At 38.5% G+C, this 24,000-nt stretch overlaps 1 protein-coding gene across 1 annotated transcript in view; it reads left to right on the top strand.

Annotated features, from left to right (window-relative positions):
- Positions 1-24,000, top strand: part of LOC122816736 — a 157,265-nt gene that overhangs the window by 127,143 nt on the left and 6,122 nt on the right. Inside the window, exon 15 of the mRNA XM_044089729.1 lies at positions 11,092-11,186. Within this exon, the coding sequence (XP_043945664.1) occupies positions 11,092-11,186 (95 nt within the window). The remainder of the gene's footprint in view (positions 1-11,091; positions 11,187-24,000) is intronic.

Below are 24,000 nucleotides of genomic sequence, written 5' to 3'. Positions count from 1 at the left end.
CATGTGTGTATTTTTCAGATATTATAGAGCATTTCAAAATGAGGTGTGACTATATTTTGGTAGTCATGTGAGTATCTGAAAATGCTGCCATTTAAAAATGAATACATTATAAATGTTAAACTCAGACTACATAATTTTATTAAAGCATATAAAGTGAGTGTTGGGGAGTACACCAAAAATACAAAAATATGTAGATATTTAGAACAATATTCCAGATTTTGAAACCTGATTGGTTAACCCACTGGGCTATTAATTCTGCATAATATGCTACAAAAAAAGAAACAAAAATGGACAACACATTGTCTACCAATACTCATTAATACTGTTGTAAGGCACCATTTTGCCTCCGTATTCCTCCTGGTAAATTACCAGGTAAAACTGCCATATGTTGTATATTATTTTGAAAACTGTCAAAATAACTGCCAAATTACTAGATTTGATGAGTTATAAAACAATTGTTAAAACAGCTATCAAATGCTATGATTTGACAGGACTTTTCATAGGTGTCACAATAGGTGCAAAACACTGTGACTTATTTGTTTTGATAGCTGTCAAATGCCAGCAGTTCAAAAATAAGAACATATGTTAAGCAGCAGTGCCAGTTTTGTAAAGTAGTATGTGAAAAAATTGTGCAACTTAGAAAATGCAAAGAAAAATTCTGCAACTCCATTAAGACCCTCTTCATGTTAAATCTATTGTCAAAGATCTGCAATTTGGGTGTACAACTTATTACCACATAATATTTGTAAATTATCAACATGTATGTACTGCCAAGACCTCCTATGACAAAACTCCAGTTAGAGAATTGCAACTTTCGTCTTTCAAAACAGGACTTAGTACTATCAAAAATAGCAATAGATGTACAAATCTGTCCTCCATATGTCAAAATACATAACATAACCAGTCAGGCAAGCATTGCACTATCAAATGCTGTTTTCATGGATTACTTTAAAACACAAGCACAGATACATAGGTACATACATGCATCAATAAGCACAGCTACATACAGACTCACAGAAGTACGCTGATGCACACACAGGCTCACATAGATATACAGACACAGAGAGATGCATACACACACAGACACGCATGCAAGCGCACTAGTGCACACTAGCACACACGCACACTAGCACACACACGCACATTAGCACACACGCAGGCACATGCACGCACATGGACAAACACACACACACACACACACACACACACACACACACACTCTCTCTCTTGCTCTCATACATATGTTCTTTTATGCAGATCTGCAATCAACTATACATATTCTTGGTATACTATCTAAAAGCAAAATATAGCCACTCTCATGGAGTAAAGGGATTAAGTCCTGACTACAGCCAGTTGACCTTGGTTTGATTTGCAGCTTTAGTGACTGACAGAGTGGAAGGAATGATGGGTGTGTCCATTCTGTGGAGGGAGTAAGGTATGTGCACATGTACACAAAGTGATTGGAGCTTCCTGGTGGAGGACAGGAAAATTAGTTTTGTACCTACCATAAATGTAGATGTTCGAGTGTATTCACTGTTGCAGTCATTACACTTGGGTTGTCCTGCCGTCAGGCGGTCCCGCAGTTGGCCAGAGTTCCAAAGTCTTGGTCCGGCGTTGGCTGCTGTCGCTTCTTCCCTGACGTCAGTGTGCCAGGGATATATAATCTGCAGCTGACGCCATTTTCTTCAGTTTTTCTTGCCCCAGATGTCAGGTGCCCCCAAATAGGTAGGCAATACATATTGCTAATAAAACATACATAAAAAATAAAAACAATACCTTCAGCTACAAGCTAATACACCACATAGGTTGTATAGGATAGAAAGGTATAGATAGGTCCCAGCCAAGAAAGTGGGGATGGAGGGAGGGTGACCTGGACTGCAACAGTGAATACACTCGAACATCTACATTTATGGTAGGTACAAAACTGTACTATGTTCATCATGTTTCACTGTTGCAGTCATTCCACTTGGGTTGAATCCCAAAGCTGAGGTTGGGTGGCTGGGTTTATAAAGGGTTTGGAGTGGCTATGAGGCCCTGCAGCACTGCAGTGGCAAAACCAGGTCTGGATTTAGAGTAAAGAGGCAAGTGGTAATGCTTGGTAAAGGTGTGCACTGAACTCCAAGTTGCAGCTTCCAAAATATTCCTGGTTGGTACTCCTCTAAGAAAGGCTGCTAAAGTGGCTGTTGCCCTGGTAGAATGTGGCCTAATGTTGTTAGGCACAGTTTTTCCATGGTGTGTGTAGCAGAAACGGATACAGTATCCTATCCACTTTGAAATGGTCTGCTTTGAAATAGCCTTTCCCTGTGATCCTGCAGCATATGCTACAAACAATTGCTCAGTTTTCCTGAAAGCTTTTGTTTTGTCCAAGTAGAAGCGTAACTGCCTGTGTATGTCCAGTGAGTGCAGAAGTCTCTCCCCTTTATTCTGGGTATTTGGATAAAATGTTGGCAAGTGAATAGTTTGGTTAAGAGCCACACTGGATACCACCTTTGGCATAAATGTAGGGTTTGTTCTTAAAGAATCCCTGTCCTGATGAAAAATGATGAAAGGTTCCACTGCCATTAGTGCCTGTAACTCTGAGACTCTTTGTGCTGAGGTTGTTGCCAGAAGCAGAACAGTTTTCCATGACACATATTTTAATTCTGCTGAATTGGCTGGCTCAAAAGGAGGCAAAGTTAGTTTTCCCAAGACAAAGTTGAGGTCCCAAGTTGGTGTTGGTGCTCTCCGGGGCAGTCTTAAGTTTTTAGCCCCTCTTGGGTACTGTTTTAACAATGGATGAGAGAATATAGGAGGATCCGTGTTGTAATGAGCTGAGATGGCAGAGGCATGGATCTTAATGGATGAAAAGGAAAGGCCTCTGTCCAGCATCTCAGTTAAGTATTGTAATATCTGAGGAATATTTGGGGCAAGAGGGTCAAAGCTTTGAGCCTGGTTCCAGGCGTAGAATCTCTTCCACTTTTATGAGTAGGATTTCCTGGTGTGGGCCTCCTGGCCTCCAAAATGACATCCATAACCGCTTTAGAAAGAGGTGTTGGCTGCTAGGCTAAGTAATCAGCCATGCAGCCAAGTTTAAGGTTTTGAGGTAGCTGTGCAGGATCTGATTGTTTTGTTGAGTCAGAAGATGAGGGATTTGAGGTAAAATCCATGCTGGGCCTTGAGCCAAGTTCTTTAAGATTGGGTACCAGTGCTGGCGTGGCCAGTCCTGGGCAATCAGGATAATTTTTGGCCTTTCTTGTCTGGCTTTTAGGAGTACCTTTGAAAGGAGAGGCAGTGGTAGGAAGGCATAAACTTTTAGTGTTTTCCATCTGAATGAGAGAGCATCCACTTTCCATGCTTGTGTGTGGTAAGTCCTTGTGCAGAATTCCTGTAGTTGGCAGGTCAGAGAGGAGGCAAAAAGATCTATGTCTGGGCAACCCCATTTTTGTGTTATCATGCTGTATACTTGTGGATTTAATTTCCACTTGTGAGGATCCATGATGTTTCTGCTTAAGTCGTCTGCCAGAGTGTTTTTCTTTCCTGGAAGGAATTGTGCTTGCAGATGAACTTGGTAGGTCAGTGCTGTGTTCCACAAAGTCATGGCTTGTCTGCAGAGGGGATAGGAATGTGTGCCCCCCTGCTTGTTTATGTACCACATAACTGTGGTGTTGTCCATCTTTAGTAGTAGTTGTCCTGGATGCAGAAGGTCCTTGAAAGCTGTCAGGGCATTTTGTACAGCTAGCATCTCTTTTTGATTTATGTGGAGATACATTTGGTCTGCGGCCCACTTGCTCTGGATACATTTTCCTGCTATGTGTGCTCCCCAGGCGTAATCCGATGCATCTGTTGTTAGTGTCTGCCTGGCTGTGGGTAAAATGAAAAGCTGTCCCTTGTTGTGGTGACATGCCTGTGCCCACCATCAAAACTCCTGTTGTAGGCAGGGAATGAGTGGTATTATTGCTTCCAAGCTGTGACAGTGTTGAGTCCAGACACTTTTAAGATACCATTGTAACTTCCTCATATGCAGTCTGGCATATGGAATTAGTAGAATGCAAGACGCCATGAACCCCAAGGCCTGCAAAATTTTTCTTGCAGGGGGTTGGGTTTTTGTTGCCATCAAATGAAAATACTGAGTCAGTTGCCTTTGCTTGTCTGGCGTGAGATAAGCCATCTGGAAAGTTGTATTTAAGCTTGCACCCAGGAATATTATCTCTTATGAGGGCACTAATTTTGACTTCTTTTCATTTATTGTGTACCCTAGGCCCATTAGTAATCTTTTTTACAAATGCCATATGCTTAAGTAGAGTGTCCTTGCTCTCTGCTTGAATAAGGCAGTCGTCCAAGTAAGGATATATTTTAATTCCTTTTTGTCTGCAAAATGCAATTACTGGTGCCAGGCATTTTGTGAAGACCCTGGGCGCAGTAGATAATCCAAAGGGCAGTGCAGAGAATTGTTAATGCATTGTGCCAGCTATGAATCTGAAGTATCTTCTGCAATTTTGTCTGATTGGGACATGCAGGTATGCCTCTTTGAGGTCTAAAGTAACAAGCCAAGCCTTCTTGCCCAGCATGGGAAGAAGTTGCTGTAGTGTCAACATTTTGAATTTCAGAATATCCAGGTAAGTGTTTAGAATAGATAGGTCCAGTATGGGTCTCCAAGCTTTGTCCTTTCTGGGGACCAAGAAAAGTCTTGGGTAAAATCCTTGTCCTTGTTCCTGTTGTGGTACTTTTTGAATAGCTCTCATGTCCATGAGGGCTGTAATTTGTTTTTGTGCCTCTGCCCATTGATTTTGTGGCAGGTCTGGCATTCCTTTCGGCCTTGGTAGAGTGTGAAAGTGGAACCTGTAACCTTGAGACACAATATTCAGTACCCATTTGTCTTGGGTGATTATATGCCAATTTTGTGAAAAAAGTGCTAGTTTCCCCCCTAAGGGAGCTGCCAAAAGGTAAGTGCTTGGCATTTGAAAGGGAAAGTCATTGGGACTGTTTCCTATAAGGTTGTGACTTGTCTTCTCCTCCTTTTGGGGTTGAAGCACCCCATTGTCATGGTCTGTAAGAGCCTTGGGGCTGAGATCTTCCTCTTGGGCATCTGTATCTGCCTCTTTGTGGTCTGTCTGACACTGGAAAGGACCAATTTTTAGAAGGCCAATTTCTGCTAAATCTAGGAGGCTGTACATGTAAGAAATCCTTCACTGTCTGCATAGATTTTGCTTTATCCTCCATTTTCTTTAATACCTCTTCAGCCTTAACACAAAACAAGATATCATGCTGTAAAGGAGCATCCAATAATTTTGCCTTAACATGATCAGGTAAACTTTGTTCTTTTAACCAAGCATGCCTTCGAATCACAGATCCTATAATTGCGGCTCTACAAGAAGCCTCTAATGAATCAAAACCACATTGCAGTGTATGTTTTCCCACTTGTTCAGCTGCGTGCAATAAATCCTGCATTTCCTTGTAGTCAGGACCTTCTGAGCTAGTAAGCATTTTCTGTTTTAACAATGACATTAAATATTGTTGGTATTTAAGCATGTGAAACTGGCAATTTAAGGCCCTTACTGCTAAAGTTGCAGAAGTGTAAACTTTCTTTCCCCATCTATCCAGTGCTCTAGAATCCCTGTCAGAGGGAACTGGATTTTTAGCAGTGGAAGCCTTAACCCCTTTGGGACGCTGGGAAATAGTTTTTGGGTCAGCAGCAGGATTTTTATAAAGAAATTTGTGAGAGTCAGGGACTCTATAGTACCTATCTGGCTTGACTGGTGCTTGGGGCAAAGAATCAGGGGTTAAACTGGATTCATAAACACATCATCCACAATATCTAACACAGGCGGAATACCAAGGGGCCTGTGCTGAGGCAATAAAAGAAAATCTCTGAGCCTTTTCTTGGATTCTGAATAATCCTGGCTCTCCCAATGGAAATGCTCCCTCATGGTATGTAAAGTTTCCCCAAAAGAGTAATCTTCAGGAGGAGAGGCTGAAGGGATAGATTCTTCAGCATCAGAGTCCTCATAGGGGGGTAAAGAGTATCCCTGGTCTGAAGAGGAGTCTGAGGAAATGGAAACCTGATCAGAGGACTCATAGTCTGTATCCTGTCTAGGCTTTTTATCAGGAGGGGGATGGGAACCCCTGATCAGAGTAATAAGGTCTTCCGCAATTTTGAGCATCTGTTTCTTAGGCATGGAGGACTGTCCAGGAGAATGCTGTACTTGTTTCTTTGTCTTTAATGGAGTTTTAGACTTGGCTGTTGTTTTGATGATAAGCTGTGAAAGTCTAAAAGCACCCTCAGAAGCTGATGCCTGCTCAGTGGTTCTGGACCCATCTGAGGGATTAGTTTCCATAGGCCCAATACCTTGGGTTTCCAGAGACCTAGTAGTCTCCATGTGGGAGTCGGAGGTGGCCTGTGGCTCTGAGGTAGCAGGTGTCAGGGGCTGCGAAAGCACATCATTGAGAACCGGCGAACCGGCGACTGGCCTAGAAGAGGCTTTGTCGTTGGTTTTGGACCTTGGATGCCTGTCCTTATCCTTGTCTTTGCATTTTTTGTGAATTCCGGTCGTCAGTTGTTCCAACTGCATGGTGTAATTGAACCTTCGGCCAAAATAATGCCGAGCAAAATCAAACCGACGTTTAATAGTGTGTTTGTTAAATCTAGCACAAAACCGACAACTAGTGACATTGTGGTCTGGGCCTAGGCATGGAATACAGTAAGAATGAAAATCCTTATGAGGTATTTGCTTCCCACAAGAAATACAATTATTAACTTTTACTGACATCGGTCTGAGGCAAGAAAAAGTTTCCCCAACATGGTACTTAGCTTTATTGTAGACTTTGGGAAGATTATGTGCTGTCATTGTGTATATGCATGCACTGGAGGATTCAGCATATACAGGCACACTCCTTAAAGCAGCAGCACATAGCACAGTCTGGGGAGCTGCAGCAACATGGATCTAGCCAATTGTCTATCACCTGAGTTTCACTGCTGGGGAAACAGATGGACAGATAGACTTCCCATGCAGTAATGAATCAGCCATAGGAATCTTGCCTAGCTGGAAATGTATGGCTCCCATCACTATAGAATGAATGAGCCAAAAGAGTGAAGATTGAGGAACCTTCAGTGAAGCACTGAGTGCAGGAAAAGCAAATTCGACAAATAAACAGAGAAGCTGTTTGCTAAATGCATCTTATGTCCTTTAATGTGGAAATTATAGGGGAAATAATGAACCCTCCATGGGCAGGAAGGCCCTCTACCTGCAACGAGTCTACCAACATCACTGTGGTCAGCCCATTATTTGTGTGTAACGTCCACCTTGTTGGACATTGTTGATATATGTTTTTATATATATATATATATATATATATATATATATATATATATATATGTAGATATATATATATATATATATATATATATATATAGTGTGTGTGCTTGTGTGTTTTAACACTAAAAAACATGTCCTTAAAAGTATGAAGAGGATCACAAGGTACTTCCATCAACTAATTTATATATTTATACGCATATGGCATATATGGGGGTGATACATGAAATATAATGCAATATAGGACTATTGAAAAAAGTTTCAGGATATATTACAGAGCCACAAAACACAAAGTACGTTCCCTAATCCTATAGTGTAAGATATTATTTATATCAGGCAACTCAGGTCCTTAGATATTGTAGTTATTCATTTTTTTTCTTTACAGTTTCCCATTGACTTCAGTGGGGCTGCTTTATCTGCATACGATAAATAAACAGAGATCTCTCAGGGTAAGGTACCTGCTATGTCCCCAAACGAAAAATATCAAACTCAAGGTGCAGGTACTCCACGACTATCAAAGCCAACCATCAACCAAAAAAAAGCAAAAAATCAATAAAAGATTTTTTATACTTAAACAGCAAATAATAAATAAAAATTCAGAAACTTATACTGTGAAAATTAAAAATTCAAAATTCAACATTGGCACTAAGATTATTACTGTTATTAACATTTCAGAAGGCAAATAGCATATGAATATTTATTAAAAACACAAGAGCATATAAAAACTGCATGTGATAAAAAACATTTCAAATATATGAAACTACTAAAAAACTTCGAAAAATACATATTCCTACTAACACCAAGAGACATGAAAAAGTCAAATGTATAGCAATAAATAACTGTTATTTATTGCTATACATTTGACTTTTTCAGTAGTTTCATATATTTGAAATGTTTTTTATCACATGCAGTTTTTATATGCTCTTGTGTTTTTAATAAATATTCATATGCTATTTGCCATCTGAAATGTTAATAACAGTAATAATCTATTACCACATCCATTTTAGTGTCAATGTTGAATTTTGAATTTTTAATTTTCACAATATGTTTCTGACTTTTTATTTATTTAGAAGTTTCTGACTTTTTATAGTTATGTATTCATACAAAGGCTTTCATTGTTTAACTGTTTAATTGATATGTATTTAAATACAGAAGTGATGAAGTGTTTTATTAAAGTTTGAAGAAGCATCCAGAGTAGACGTGAAAGCGCTAACAACCCATGGAATAAAGTTTTTTTGCTGTTTAAGTATAAAAAATCTTTTATTGATTTTTTTGCTTTTTTTGGTTGATGGTTGGCTTCGATATTCGTGGAGTACCTGCACCTTGATTTTGCTTTATCTGCATACGTTTCAGGCCTTTTGCTTGCTTTAATGTCCAGTTATAATGTATTTTTATTACTTTTTTCACAACGTCAGTTTATCTGTGATGGCTTTTGGTAGTCTACTGAAAGTTATACTAATAGTGGTTATTTTTATAGTTTAATTAGTGTTATTTTTATTTAGTTCATATTTAGTTGGTTAATTTTTAAAACTGGGTTTGGTTTGATGGTACCACTGTTATCTTATTGGCTGTTAGCTGCATGTGTTCTGTTTTATTATGCATAACCTGGTATAAGATGGAGAAGTCACACACGAGGTATATGAATGCACATTGAAATCATATATCCATATATAAATGTGTGTGTGTGTGTGTGTGTGTGTGTGTGTGTGTGTGTGTGTGTGTGTGTGTGTGTGTATATATATATATATATATATATATATATATATATATGTGTGTGTGTATATATATATATATATATATATATATATATATATATATATATATATATATATATATATATATATATATACACATACATACATACATACATACACCAACTCCAAATCCAAAGTTGCACTATAGTGGAGAAAGGACAAAACCCCACTCCCTTCTATACTGACATTTCAGACAATTACACCACCGTTTGATTTTTCTGAAGATTCAATGCTGGATGTTTTTGGTCAATGTTTAGCATGGGGACTATTTCTGCAGTTGACATTTTAAAATTAATCAATAAATAGTGTCATTTTCTAGACAGATAACCATTGAGTTGTTGTGCTTTCACCACTCTGCTATCATATTTTGTTTTAAGGTTATTTATATACATTTGTTAACAAATCTGGCAAAATAACTTTCTATATTTAATGTTCAAATTAAAATGTTGAGCAGCTATATGCAAGAAACACAACTCATTTTGAAAAGAAGTTTTATGTTGATTGATGTTTTGTTGTAATCTGACTCACGTTTGTTAGGCAAACAAAGTCATGTTCCTGGTACATAAAAGGTATCTATCTCAAGTAATTTCATAGATTTTTTGCTTAATTACATGATGGTTACAGTATCATTTTATCTACTTCCATTTTTAATGTATTTGAAAATGGTGAGTGCTTTTGCAGTAACTGTGAATGTGTCATGTACCAGTGCTGAAATTTCAAATATTTAAGACAGTTCTTATAATATGCTGATACAGTAGTGATAAGCTTGTTTTGATGCTATAGACTGGTAAATAGCTGCTACAATGGACCAGACTGTGTTTTTCTCAAACCATGGTATCAAGGCTAAGATTATGAAGGAGCATGCCATCTTGTAAATGTATCTGTTGTTGAGTGTATATGTATCAAGCTATAATTAACAAAGTCCCATGATAGTAAATATAATTTGATATTCAGGGTCCATGTTCTGCTGTTAGTTTTTTATTTTCTGTGTGGGGTATATAAGACAGTGGAAAATGTATAATATATTCTATTTTAAATTCTGAATCACTTTGGATGTTGTGTGTTTAGTAGGACTGCTGCAAATATGGCATGAGAGTACTTGTTATTTCTATGGAGTTTATCATTTCTCCACAGTTATATAACAATGTAGTTAGTGTTTTGAAGTTGGAGAGTATGTGGAGGTTCACCCCTACACATAAATGATTGCTTCATTATTTATTTTTATTTTTGTGTTCAGCTGAGTTTTTATTATGGTATGTGGTGCTCAGTTTATGATATAATAAAAGCAGCATGACATAGTTGTATGGATTTCTTACTACCTAGTTTTATGTAATGTCAGGGTGTTTTGAGTGCTAATGTGCTCATTCTTCAGTGGCTGTGGTGATCTAGGATTTAGAACAAAACAGTTAGGGAGTTTGGAGTTAAGGCTGCAGCTAGGCATCTCTTTGGACTTTGCCACTAGGTTGCGGTGTTTTGTTGAGGCTGAATGTGTCATTGGCTAAGAACATTTAGATTTAGTGAAATCTGATAAACTTGTCTTTGCTAGATTTTGTATCATTCGTTAATTCATACTGTAGCTTGTATTATTGTTTGCATAGTATATTTTCTAGATTTCTAAACTGTACATAGAAGTCATCTTCTGTACTATGAGACCTGGACAAGGATCTGACTATGTACGTGTGCATTTTGACATATAATTCACATCTGCACCAATGGAAATTAATTTTTACCATTTCCTTATTTACCAATTTGATACAATTTGAATGACCCAATTAAAATTTGTGATATACATTTCACAAACTTTGTTTTACATATTATCACATAGTTGTGTTACTTTCTAAAGATGAACAAATGTTTTATGTGGATGTGTTTTAATGTTTGTACTTTACATGTATGCAATATTTTAGTTCATAAGATTTCTTGGTCTCTTTAAAATGTGTTTGAAAAACAAATTTTATTTTAACTGGTCTGTTGTGGACAAATTTAAATATTAGCTGTGTAGAAAGATCAGTACATTATATTAAATTTGTGTTCTTTTACAATATTAGGTGGTGCTTCAGCAGATAACTTAAGAAGTCTTGCACAGATGAATGTTAGCATGGATTTGCCAACTTTCATTGGACTGAACAAAGATGCAGTTATGGTAGGTATATACATATAATTTATCCAGATACCCCACCCAAAAGTAACCTTGACATCCAGCTATGCTTCATGTGGCCATCTGCATTTAAATTAATTACATGCACATGGATTATGAGGGTTCATTCTAAGAACCACATCATTTATACTTATACATAAGTGTGCATGTGAGCTTAATGTTTAGTGATTTTCTGTATTTTGCTTCATTTCCTATGCCTAGATAAACTTTGTTTTCTCTTCACATTCCTTGACTGAGCACGGGAAATACAATCATCTGTTATAGCTTTCCACAGCAAAAGGGCATGAGCCTTCACTCTTGCTTGTTAATTTATGGTCAAGATATAACATTTTTTTCTGCCTGCTTTCCTTGTCTGGGGAGTAGACCATAAAAAAGAACAAACCCAAAGCTATACATAAGACAGCATACTCTTTTTTAAAATTGTTGCTAGACATTTGTTTTTATAAGCCATGGAGATATGTCTAAAGATAAACCTAAAATAAAATATTTTTATTTGCTGCTGCTATCGTACCCTACGAAGTCAAGTGCAACTTTGCCCGATGAATGGACTTACAGCTTTTCTCAAATAGATTTAGTTTGATCATTTTATATGGATGGAGCTTAATACTTAGATACGTGGGGGGTGGGAATACTCGTTAAATTCTATTCTCTAGACCTCCAACACAAACGCCTCATACTTCACTGGAAATATCTCAGTTTTGGTAATATTAGTCTCTAACACTGAGTGTCCCCAAAATATTTCTAATAAATGTATTAACTCTTTTAAGTTTCTCAAGGGATTTTCAGGAAATATTAGGCAGTCATCAGCAAATAGGAGGACCAGGAGCTCCTGATCCATACATTTCCAACCCTGTAACTTATGAGAAGGTCTGATCATATGGGCCAATGGTGCTACTGCTAATAACAATAATGCAGGTAATAGTGGACAGCCTTAATTAGTGCCATTACAAAATGAAAAGGGCAATGCTAGTGTAGTATTAGCATAAACTCTGGAAAGGGGTCCATTATAAAGAGCTTTAATCACCCTGATGCTTCTGAGAAACCAAGGACAGATAGCACTTGTCATGAATAATTCTACTTGATAGAATCAAATGCTTTCCCAGAACAAACCAGAATCTCAACATCCAAGATAAGGAGTTCCTTTTCAACCTACATATACAGTAGCAATAGTTTTGTAAATATGGAATTTAGTTGGATCTTGCCCTGGCTTATGAATGAAAATAATCCTAGATTTCCACATTGAAATGTATACAACTTTGCACTGAAGCCTTACACATAGAAGTAATCTGGGTCACCTTAGAATTTCTTCCCTCTGTATAACTTAACACTTCTCACAATCATTCACCTTAGGAAGATATAAGGACTTAAAAAATGCAATTTTTCTGAGAGATCCATGTCACAGTTTTTATATTTGCTTCTGTTTTCTATACCATTATCTTCCTGTGCAAAGATTTATAGAAGGCCTTTGATGCCTCACAAACATCTTGATTACATTAAATCTTTTTAACAAATAAGCTATATGCATTTTGGCCTGTCCTAATAGCTTATCAGACTTATCAGAAAGGCCCATGCTTGTAAAGTGGGACATCTTAAACAAAGATCAGCTGTATCCCTCATAAGTACAGACAGATGTGTTTTTTTTTTCTTTTTATATTCTTGCACTGTTTTTTTTACCAAAAACCATTTTATTGCACTTAGCTGCCAGTCTGTTAACCTGCTCTTCCAGCTCCTGAATTATGATATCTATTGTGTTTAACAGATGTGCTTTAACAGCAGTGCAAATATCCTTAAGAGCATACTTAAATGACTTTTGCCATGTACTCTTGCCATAGATTGTGGGGAACTCCTCTATATAAATGTTGTAATCTTATCATAACTGTTTTGATTGTTGGCCTTGTAAATTTACAGGTCAAATATCTGTGGTTTATAGGGTGTAATAAGAATTTTATATGGTCTTATAAGGGGGATTGCAAGCAGCCTGCATCCGAACTGGACCCTAACATTCTCTCAGAAACTTGAACATAGTCCAGCTTGCTTCCTGTACCAGCTATTACAGAATATAGGCTATACCTGGCAGTACAGTCACAATTTAAAATGCCCCGATCGGTCAACCAGTTATTTGATATAAGACTGTCAGCTATAAACATTTGTGCCTTTATACATCTTTCTTCTCATGGGATAGATCTATCCACTATAGGATTCAAAGTAACACTGAAGTATCCATGGGGATTAAAGGAAATTTATTATTATTACTAAGTGCTTCAAGTTCTAATAAAAAAAAGAAAGAAACTAGCAAATCTATGATCTTCTTTAAAAAAGTTGGAAGGCGTACTGCTATAAATAGCTGGACCATCTAAAAACTCGGAAGACATCTACTATATCTTCCAGCCACTTATAACTTCTTATAAAAACATGTCACATGTATTTTTAATAATAATAAAAATATTTGCCAAACAGTCCTATTAAGTTTCAAACAACCCACTAACATTTAATGTTAATACCTTTAATGAAACCATACCAAAATAAATCATTATATATGCTGTTATGAATATCTATCAGCATGAACAAATAAGGAACAATACATAACAATTCCTAAGAATATTGGCAGCAATGCAAATCTAGCTGCTATATACACCAGTCATAACTTCTCTCCTTAATTATGCAATCAGAGCCGGGACTCACTTCCTTTATAATAGTAACAAAATTAATCCACTGCATAATTAGTAGGTTCTTTCTTTAACTTTCTGATTTTTTTTTTTTTTGATTTATTAAAGATAGATTGCTTCAAGTCCTTGTTTTTTGTATCAAAAAAGAAATGCACATATTATTATTATTGGCCAGAATGGGTTCTTTGATCATTCTTAATCGACTGTCCCCAATGTCCTCATCTTCTGTGCCTATACTGGTAATGTCCTTCTCTGACATTCTTTATGTTCTCGGTAGAAATTCTTCTTTGAAACCCCTTCCTAGGTAAACATTATGATGTGTGGACCTCTTTGGGTAGCATGTCTGTGCTAGTTAGGCTACCAGATGAAACATTCGAGGCAGTAGTGACTATAGCTGTGAATTTCCAATACCTAGTAGGTACTTTTGGTCTGTACTTCTCCTCTTGTCCAGTTATCTGGTTAGTTTTCTGTGAGACAATACTTCCCTTACTTGAACCTCTAGAGCTGCTATTTATTAATATCTGACTGGAGAGTAGTGTACTGGGGAATTTACATTGGAAGGCTGGCAAATTTATCTCTGCATCCAAAAATGCTTCCTCACCCTCTTGTTATTTTATAACAAGGATGTTTGGAGATTTAAAATATGTAGGAACAGACTTTTTGTAAGGCAACTTCTGAACTTTCTTTTTATTAATAGTCTCCCTAGAAAAATATTGCAAAAGTTTTACAAAATGTTCCTATTAATTGTTGTTCATATAATATATATTTATATGCATGTATTTATATCACCATAAATTTCATTTTTTCTAGCTATCTAAACAACCAAGTAACACAGACAAAACAGCTTAGTCTGAATGAAAGCTCTCAGTTCACAGCTGGATAAACAAAATGCTGCTGAGTCTATTTGTGTAACTTGCGTGGTTCATAGGTTCATAGGTGGGTACTAGGCTATCTGCCCGAAGGCATTTATAAGCCTAGCCAGAATGTGTTGGTTTTCACCGCCCCCTTAGATAAGTTCCCTGTGCCTCTGTCCAGCAGATCCACTGAAGTGGTCCCCAAGGTAAAGTTTCTGTTTCCCATCCGCTTGTCAAGGTTTCTTTTGAAGAGTGTTAGCGAGGAGCTCTGCCTAATGTAGGTTAGAATCTTGTTCCAAAGCATGGGAAGTCTCTGTGACAGGAATCTATCCCTCCAGCACATCCTATTTATTGTTGTGGTGAGGTTTAGATCCCTAGAGCATGTGGCTAGAGGGGATAAGGTTTTCTTTAGGTGGGACATGTCCATCAATTCTGGGTTGGACATGGCCTTGTATGTCAGGCAGAGATCACATCTGAGTAGGCGGTATGCAACCAAGTACAAGTGGAGTTTCTTCAGTCAAGCTGCATAGGGCATCTGTTTGAGGTCATTGATCCACTTGGTGAGATACTATTGTGGTCTTTCTAGCTGTTGCAGGTGTCTTGTAAGGTACATCCCGAATGGGGAGTTGTACTCTAAGATGGGTCCGATGAGTGATGAGTAGAGGTGCACAATGACCTCTTTTGATCTGGATGCGAACCCTTTTGTGATTAGGTGGGCCATGTAGAAGGATTTTCTAACCACTTTGGCAATGTGATTATCAAAGGTGAGATTACTATCTACTTGGGTCCCCAGATTCCTTATTACATCTTCCGTATTTAGGGGACTACCACCTATGTGGTAGTTTGTGGGTACTTTGTTTGTTCTAAAGGGGATGACTATACACTTTTTGGCATTTAGCTTGAGGCCATGATTTTGACACCAGGTATCCGTCTCAGTGAGACCCTTTTGGAGGATGTCTGTGTCAGCCGGAGAGTCAATTATAGCCCCTAGTTTGCAGTCGTCTGCGAACTTGGGGAGCCATAGTCCACCTGTGCTTGCCTGTACCTCTGAGAAGTATATGCCGAACAGGAGGGGTCCCAGGACTGAGCCCTGGGGAATGCCACTTGTAACCGATTTAGAGTCGGACCTAGCTCCTGCAACTCTCACCATGTGGGTTCTGTCCATGAGCCAGTTGGCAACCCATCTTGTGATGTAGGGGTTTATGTTCAGGCTGGTGAGCTTGTCTATAATACCAGAATGGGGAATGGTGTTGAAGGCCTTAGCGTGGTCTAGGTAGGCAGTGTGTTCCACCTTTACCTCATCTATAGCTTTGCTAACTGTCAAAAAGAAGTCTACCAGGTTTAGGAGGCATGATCTGCCCTTAACAAAGCCAAACTGGGTAGGGTCCAGTGTTTGAAGGTTCCCAGTGTCTCTGCTAATGAGTTCAATGATGATTCACTCCATAGCCTTGCAGACCAAGCTAGTCAGGCTTATAGGGCAATAGTTCCTGGGGTCTGTTGTGGCTCCACCTTTGTGGAGTGGAATAACTGTTGCCGTGCACCACTCTATGGGTATGTAGCCTGTGGAGAGGCTGAGTTTGAACAGTGTGTTTAGGTGAGGGGTTAGTTCATCTTTGAGCTCATGTAGGATGCAGCCTGGGACATCGTCTGGTCCCATTGATGCTGTATTTTTGGGTTTGGAGAGGGCTGTTTAAACCTGAGTGTCTGTGATTTCAGTGACTCTGCATTCTTCTGGTATGATTATGGGCCCTTTTGGGAGTGAGAGGGGGGGTGAAGTTTGTGCTGAACCTGTCTGCCAGGATATTGGTGATATTGGTCGGTTCAGTGTGTTTTGTGCCATTCTGCACTAACTCTGAGCAGATCTGAGCATTGCCACTTAGATTCTTGACATAGCTAAAGAATGCCTTGTGGTTATCTTTGGAGTCCTTGGCAATTTTTCTTTCAAAGCTCGCCTTGGATGATTTTATGAGGGATCGTAGTTTCTTGCTGATTCTGATCAGGGAAGTCTTCCCTTGTTGGGATTTTACTCTTTTCTGCACTAGTTTCCTCCTTCTACTGTATAGCTTGTTTATGGCAGGAGTCCACCAGACTAGTTTCATTTTCTTGGAGGAGTGAGTCTTGGTTTTGCATGGGATGGCGCGATCCATGCATTCTTGTAGCTGCCTGTAGAATGCATTAGTAAAGGATTTTTCAGCTTGGACAGTGTTATCCTTCAACATGGGGGGTTTGAAACTTTCCACCTCGGTCTTAAGTAACGTGAAGTTTGCTTTTGAAAAGTTTTTTTACAGTGGCTTTCTTGTCTGGGGGTGGGGGCGGAATATGGATATCCAAAGTGATTTGTTTATGGTCAGATCTAGCCAGCGAGGGGTTGACCTCTGTTGTGGAATACTGGTCGCCCATGTTGGGGATGACCAGGTCCAATATGTTGTCACCTCTAGTGGGAGTGTTGACCAGTTGAACCAGGGCATTTGAGTTTATATATTCTAGGAAAAGTTGGGCAAGGGAGTTAGTACTTGAGTAGTTCTCTCAGTTAATGTTTGGGTAATTGAAATCACCCAATATTAGGGTGTTTGGTAGAACCTTTATGTTTCCCAGTGTTTCCAGAAATGCGGAATTGGGGTTCTGGAACATGGTGGGTGATCTGTAGCAAGCTACAATTTGAATTGCAGTTTTGCCCATTGTTAGTTGCACGTGTATGATCTCTGAAGCATTGTCCTGTGCCACTAACCTGGAGGTGTGGGTATCCTTGATGAATATGGATACGCCCCCGCCTTTTGTATTTTGGTTTGGGTTCTGTGGCCAAAATGTATGGTATGAGTTGTAGCCTGGTAGTGCTGGGGTGCTCTCTGGAGCCTAAAATCAGGTTTTTGTTACTGCACATATATCGATTTTCTCCATACTGAGGAGTGCCTCGAGTGTGTACAATTTGAGGTTTAGACTTCTGGCATTGAGTAGCATTACACTCAGTTTTTTGTTACTTGTGCTATTTACAGTGGTGGGTTTGTCCTTTGAGCCTTGCCTAAAAAAGGCACTATGGGGGTGGCAAGAGCCTTGGCAAGTATTCAAAAGCCTAAGGGTGACAGGTGCAAGCAATCTCTAGCGAAGCAGTGTGGCTTGTCGAGCATGTCATCCCAGGCAGACACTGGATCCCCTTTGAATGACACCAGAAACTTAGCCAATTGTTGAAATCGAGAATTTGTTCTTTATACTGTGGTATCATTCTTGGTGAAGGCAGGATGCTACTCAGGGTCAGGGTCATACCGGCCTGGGCTATGTGATCAGAGAGCTTTTCCATGTCTCTTTTCATGTAGTCCAGGGAGGTACGGCTCAGGTAATTCACACCAACATGGACAATGACAGAGTCATATTGTTACTTGTTCTGGAGTGACCTGACTGCTTGTGTTATGTGGCAGATCTTGGCACCTGACAAGCAGCTAACAGTAACCTTCTCCTTATTCAGCCTAGTGAGTGGGACGTCAGTGTGTCTGACTATAGAGTCACCTATTACTAGTATGTTGGGTATGTTATTTTGCCTTAAGGGCTGTGATTGCATGGCACACTGGTTTTGTGAAGTATGTGTTTCATGGATTGAGTTGGGGGTGGAGGTTGCTTGGATGTTTGCTTTGGAGGTCTCTGTTGGTTTTGCAGATTTTTATTTAGAGCCTCCGAGTATGTTTCCATGTATTTATTTATTTTTGCTGGTGCTGGTTTAATGGGTCTGTGTAAGACTGGTGGTGTGATGCAAGTTTTTCCCTTCTCCTCTTGACTGTCTGATCCAGTCTTGGGTTGAGAGAGCTTAGCCTCTAGTGTGGCTGTATAACTGCATCTCTCGCATGTATTAGTGTTTGGTGGTAGGAGGAGGGGGTTGTCTGTGTACATGAGGCAGTTGTAACATTGCCTCAAAATGCCCAGATTCACTAGTTGGACTGGAGAGTACACTTGAAACTGCCCTTTGGACATGTCTGGATAGGTACAGTGAACTGTTTTACTGGATGGCTGGTAAGGTCAAATAGAGAGCCTTGTCCTGCTGTACAGTACAGGAGGGTCTAGTGCTAGGGTTTATAAGTGCTTGCTATAAGTTGAGCAAGTGCTGGGCTGAGAAATGAATGGCCTGAGTGCTTAAGTTAAAAATTTGTCTAGTTCCAAAGGAAAAATTGAAGTGGAGACTTTGTGGAGTTGGGAAAAGTTTTACCCTAGCTGCCTGGTGTGCAAAACCAGGCAAATATGGTATTTATAGCAGGGAAATGAAAAAGATAGAAATTAGCCCAAAATGGCCAATAACCTACTAATTTCAGGGCTGAAACCACTCCTCCAGGAACAGATAGGCTGCTTAAAGCTCCCCTCTCTCACAGGTGAACAGAGAAACTTCCTTCTATTCAAGTAAAGTATGGACAAACACAGAGATTTGTAACACAGCCCTGAATTCAGCACTAACTTGAAAACTGCACTATACTAGCTTAGAAAGGCGAGAAACAAGTATATATATATATATATATATATATATATATATATATATATATATATATATACATATATATATGTATATATATATATATATATATATATATAAAAATATGGTTCTACCTTACATAGTTGATAGTGCAGAACACCGACAACGCAATCATCGACACCACATAATCGACAGTGCATAAACACGACACCTCACATGCCCGACAATGAAATAACCGACGGTTCACAAACACGAAACCTCATACGCTGCACACACCACAATAACAACAATCAACAAACAAAACATATCCCCTGTCCATAAACCACACACACAACACAGGCACACCAAAATCCTTACAAACCCACACTAAACCTCACATATACAACTATCTACAACCCTAACCCAAACCCTAACCCTAAGGTCCGTCACTATCGCACACTCAGCTAACCCACGCCCTAACCCTAACTCACTTAACCCGCCCCTAACCCAAAGACTTTCACTACCGCACACTTACCTAACCCGCGCCCTAACCCTAACTCACTTAACCCACCCCTAACCCAAACACTATCACTACCGCACACTTACCTAACCCGCGCACTGACCCTAAATCACTTAACCCAACCCTATCCCCACAGACCATCAATATCCACACTTACCTTACTCGCACCCTAACGTCCGTCACTACCGCATACTTACACAGCCTTTTCTCATGTTGGTATCCTCAGCGTCGGTGTTTTCATCCGTCGGTCTTCTGCATTTTCTATCTTCTGGCGATCGCGATTGCGTTGTCGATGTTCTGCACTGTCGACTATGTAAGGTAGAACCATAAATATATATATATATATATATATATATATATATTTTTTTTTTTTTTCAGAAAATAAAGCAGATACACTCAAAAAAACAGTTTAAAAGCACAGAAAAGGATACTTATTGTTATATATCGCAGATCTGAATTGTAGTCAATGCCCCCAGTAATAAAGTAGGAAGAAACACAAATACAGTAAAAGCAGATGAATAAAGTGCAATTTCTTGTATATATACACATATATATATTATATATATATATATATATATATATATATATATATATATAAAACAATAGAAAACGAACAAACTGATTTAATCAAGTTACCCACTTAACCAGAAAGAAGCTCAAAACTGATTCCTGTTCCAGCAGTCTTCAATCAGACAAGTTCTAACTGCACACCCCTGCTTACTAGGGTGCAGGGGAACCTTTTCCAAAAAAAAAGATGGCCTGGATCAGTGCTCAAGTTATACAAACAAAACTAGATTCAGCAGACCTAAATCTGGTCTATGCTACAGCAACAAGGCACACCAATTTCAGAAAGAAACAGTTCAAATAACAGTCACAGTAAACCTGTAACCAGAAATTCCCAGCTCAGAAGGGCAGAATCCAGCCTCTCCTCCCACAAGAGTGCAGACCACAGACCTTCTTAATGTAGAATAACTGGCCTGAAGCCCAAGTGCTTAAGCCAGAACTAATACACTTTTAGAATAGCAGACACTGGGCCTTCAGTCAGCAATTCCCAGCTTAGAAGGATGTAAGCTACCTGTCCTGCCACAACAGTGCAGACCACAAACCTTCTTAATGTAAAACAGCCTGTATGAAGCCCAAGTGCTTAAATCAACAGACTTAGAATAACAGTTACACTTCAGGCTACAACCAAGCAATAATAAATGCAGCAGAATAAATACAATTTGTACTTTTAAGAAAAGCAAAATAAAGTAGGAGAAAACACAAATACATTAAAAACGAATGAATAAAGGTTGAAGAGATATTGTAAGTTGCTTGCAACATATTACAAAGTTAATAGTTACTTTGTTTATTGTGACTTATAAAGTCCAGTTTAAGACCTAGAACCTAAGGAATACTACCACTATAAAAATAGTTTGTGCTTAAGAGTTTATTTACACTTCTTTAGTAAACCTTGTGGTTTCAGGAAAAATGAACATTTGTTTGAGATGTGAGAACATAATTTGATTCTAGCAAAAAGCTTATGCAGTTACAGTGCAAACTTCCAGAGCTCCAGTGGAGGGAGAGAGTTAAAGCGCAGCCACACCTTACACATAATAATTCTATCACCATATCTCTCAACTGTCCTGACTTTTGTAGAATGTTCAGATTTTTGCCTCATATTTTTTGTTTGTTCTTCATATCATAAAATGTGTGGTTGTCAGGCAACTCACTTTGATAATCTGAGGACTGAAGTCACTAAATAACGACATATGTTTGAGTTTCAGTCTCCATATCCTTCAGAAAAATACATTTTAACACAAACCCTGTTATTCTAGCAACTTTCTTTATAATAGCAATATTTAAACTCTGGCCCTATTTTTGGCCCTTTGTCCACCACATGATGTCAGGTTTTGCTCAGATTTCCTGCACTAAGAGGTTGAAAGGTATGTCTGTCACATATCTCCTACAAATGGCTAATGATAGAATGAAAGGATGGGAAACTGATTCTAAATTATGAGACTTGTATTTCCTATTTTCCTTCTGTTACCTCTGTATTCTTTGGCATGACTTTAATAATGTCAGCCCCCATCAATATCACTTATCATAGTATTAATAAGCTCCACCTGCTGCTGCTCTTTTTATCTAACTTTTCCTCTGACATCATTAGCCATTACCATTTAGTTTATTCACCTTCCTTTCCATTTATCTCTCTATATGCTTATTCCTTCTTGTGCACTTTTATTAAACATCTCCTTTCCTTGTCCTGCAATGATCTGATTTTCTCAGTCCTCAGTTACTTTTCATTTTGAAAGAACACCCTCCAGGTAAAGTTTGCTCACTGGTTAAGATCCCTTGCTCACAGCCTTGGTGTCAGGGTTCAAGCCTGACTACTACTTACACTGTGTGGAGTTTGTATGTTTTTTTCCTATGTCTTCATGGGTTTTTTCTCAGTACAATGTCATTTTACAAGTACAAACTCCCAAAACATCATATATTCCCTCCAGAAAAGTAACCACATGGCCACTATGGTGAACTGTGCCCTTTCTCCGCTGTAGTGCAATCTCGGAGTTAATATATTTAAGTAGGGGTGTGGGGTGCAAAGCCCGCCACTTCAGTAGGTATAATTTGCTACCATTTGTGATTTATCATTGATGGCCAAGTGGTTACTTTCCCAGAGGGGATAAACGATGTTCTGAGAGTTCATGCTTGCAAAATTACGGTGTTTTTGTCTCATTGTTTTGACAGTTAACAAACTGTGGGTCGACATTATGATGTTATAAAATTATATGAGGGAATGTCAAATGCTTGAATGCTGTAATGTTCAAATACAAAACAGTCAAATATTAGTGGTTGAAATGCAGCCTATCAAATACTCCAGAAAAATGTCAACAAATCCTTTTTTCAAATAATCAGCAGTACCCTATGACTAAATTCAGACTTACATTGTCTGAAAAGTGTTAATGTTATGAAAAGGGGTTTTCAAAGCAAAAGTGTAGAGTTGGAGATAAGGACAAAGGCAGAGTTAGGATTAGAGTCAGCACGTTTCAGTAAGGATAAGCAGGGATGCTTTGCCTGTACATCTCTTTAAGTATTATTGGAGTTTGAGTTGTCATTTTGGTTAGTACCATACCTGTCAGCTTTCCTTAATTTTGCGAAATGTCCCTGATTTTTCCTCATGTTTTGCCCTCCCCATCATAAATGATTTGATCCTGTGGTAAATTATTGAAGATTACAGTTGGTCACTAATGCCCAGCAATAGTTTCATACATCTTATTTTTCAGAAGAGTTTGGCCTTTGTACCCTTATTATTTGTGGATTTGTCCCAATTCTTGAGCAAAAAAAGTTGAAAGCTATGTTTAGTATAGCCCAAGCTTCTTCCTTATGATTGTTGATAGTCTCTCTCTCTCTTTTTTTTTTTAATTTTTTTTTGTAGCACTTCTTTAGTTACATCTTTTTCCAGACAGTTTATGTTCCTTTAAAAAAGGTATCAGTTTGTTTTGATATTCTCTATTAATAAGCTTAAGTTTTTTATACGTAGCTTGTAACATATTTTTCTGGTGCAAGCATTAATCGTTGCTCTAAGATTTCTTGTTCTTGCTATGTATACACTGTGTGGAAATTTCTAATCATTGCAAGAAGAAACAATAAATAAGCATTGCTTAAGTATGCATTTTATTTCATCTTTGGAAGCTTTGGACGGGACGCTTTCATCTACAGTACCTCTTCATTAGAGTTTTCTATTTCCTAAAGTTCTTTTCCATTCTCTTTGCTTTGCAATCAGTCTTACCGGTGCCATATGTACACATGTATTGATCAGTCATGCGCATATTTCTAAATATCTAAAAAAATATTATATGTTTAAAATGGGGCTTGCCCATTTGGGTCTATATTATGTTGCCAAAATGGTAAAACACCAAACGCCATTTCAGTAACATATAAACAGCAAAGTACAACTTCCACGAATAGCCAGATCACCAATTTTTTTCCTAGGGGAAAAAATCGGTAGGGAAACCACACACGAAACACCATCTTATAGATTACAAAGTGGGGGACTTTGCACCTCACATGCCCCAATGTGGCTGTGCCCCCACCCCCCTTAACTAAATATGCCAACTCCGAGATTGCACTACAGTGGGGAAAAGGGCAATTTCATGCTGATGGCCAAGAGATTTTTCTCCCTAGGAAAAAATCGGTGATTTGGCCATTCGTGGAAGTTGTACTTTGCTGTTTATGTGTCGCTGAAATGGCATTTGGTGTTTTGCCATTTTGGCGACTTAATATAGACCCACCCATTTAACTGCCAAAAGGCATTCAAAGATTTAAATGTGTTTTTTCTTTCCATGGTTAT

This window comes from Protopterus annectens, chromosome 12.part0, assembly GCF_019279795.1.
Source record: "Protopterus annectens isolate FY-2018-M chromosome 12.part0, PAN1.0, whole genome shotgun sequence".
In the NCBI taxonomy this organism is placed as follows: domain Eukaryota; kingdom Metazoa; phylum Chordata; order Ceratodontiformes; family Protopteridae; genus Protopterus; species Protopterus annectens.
This window is presented reverse-complemented; position numbering and strand designations above follow the sequence as displayed.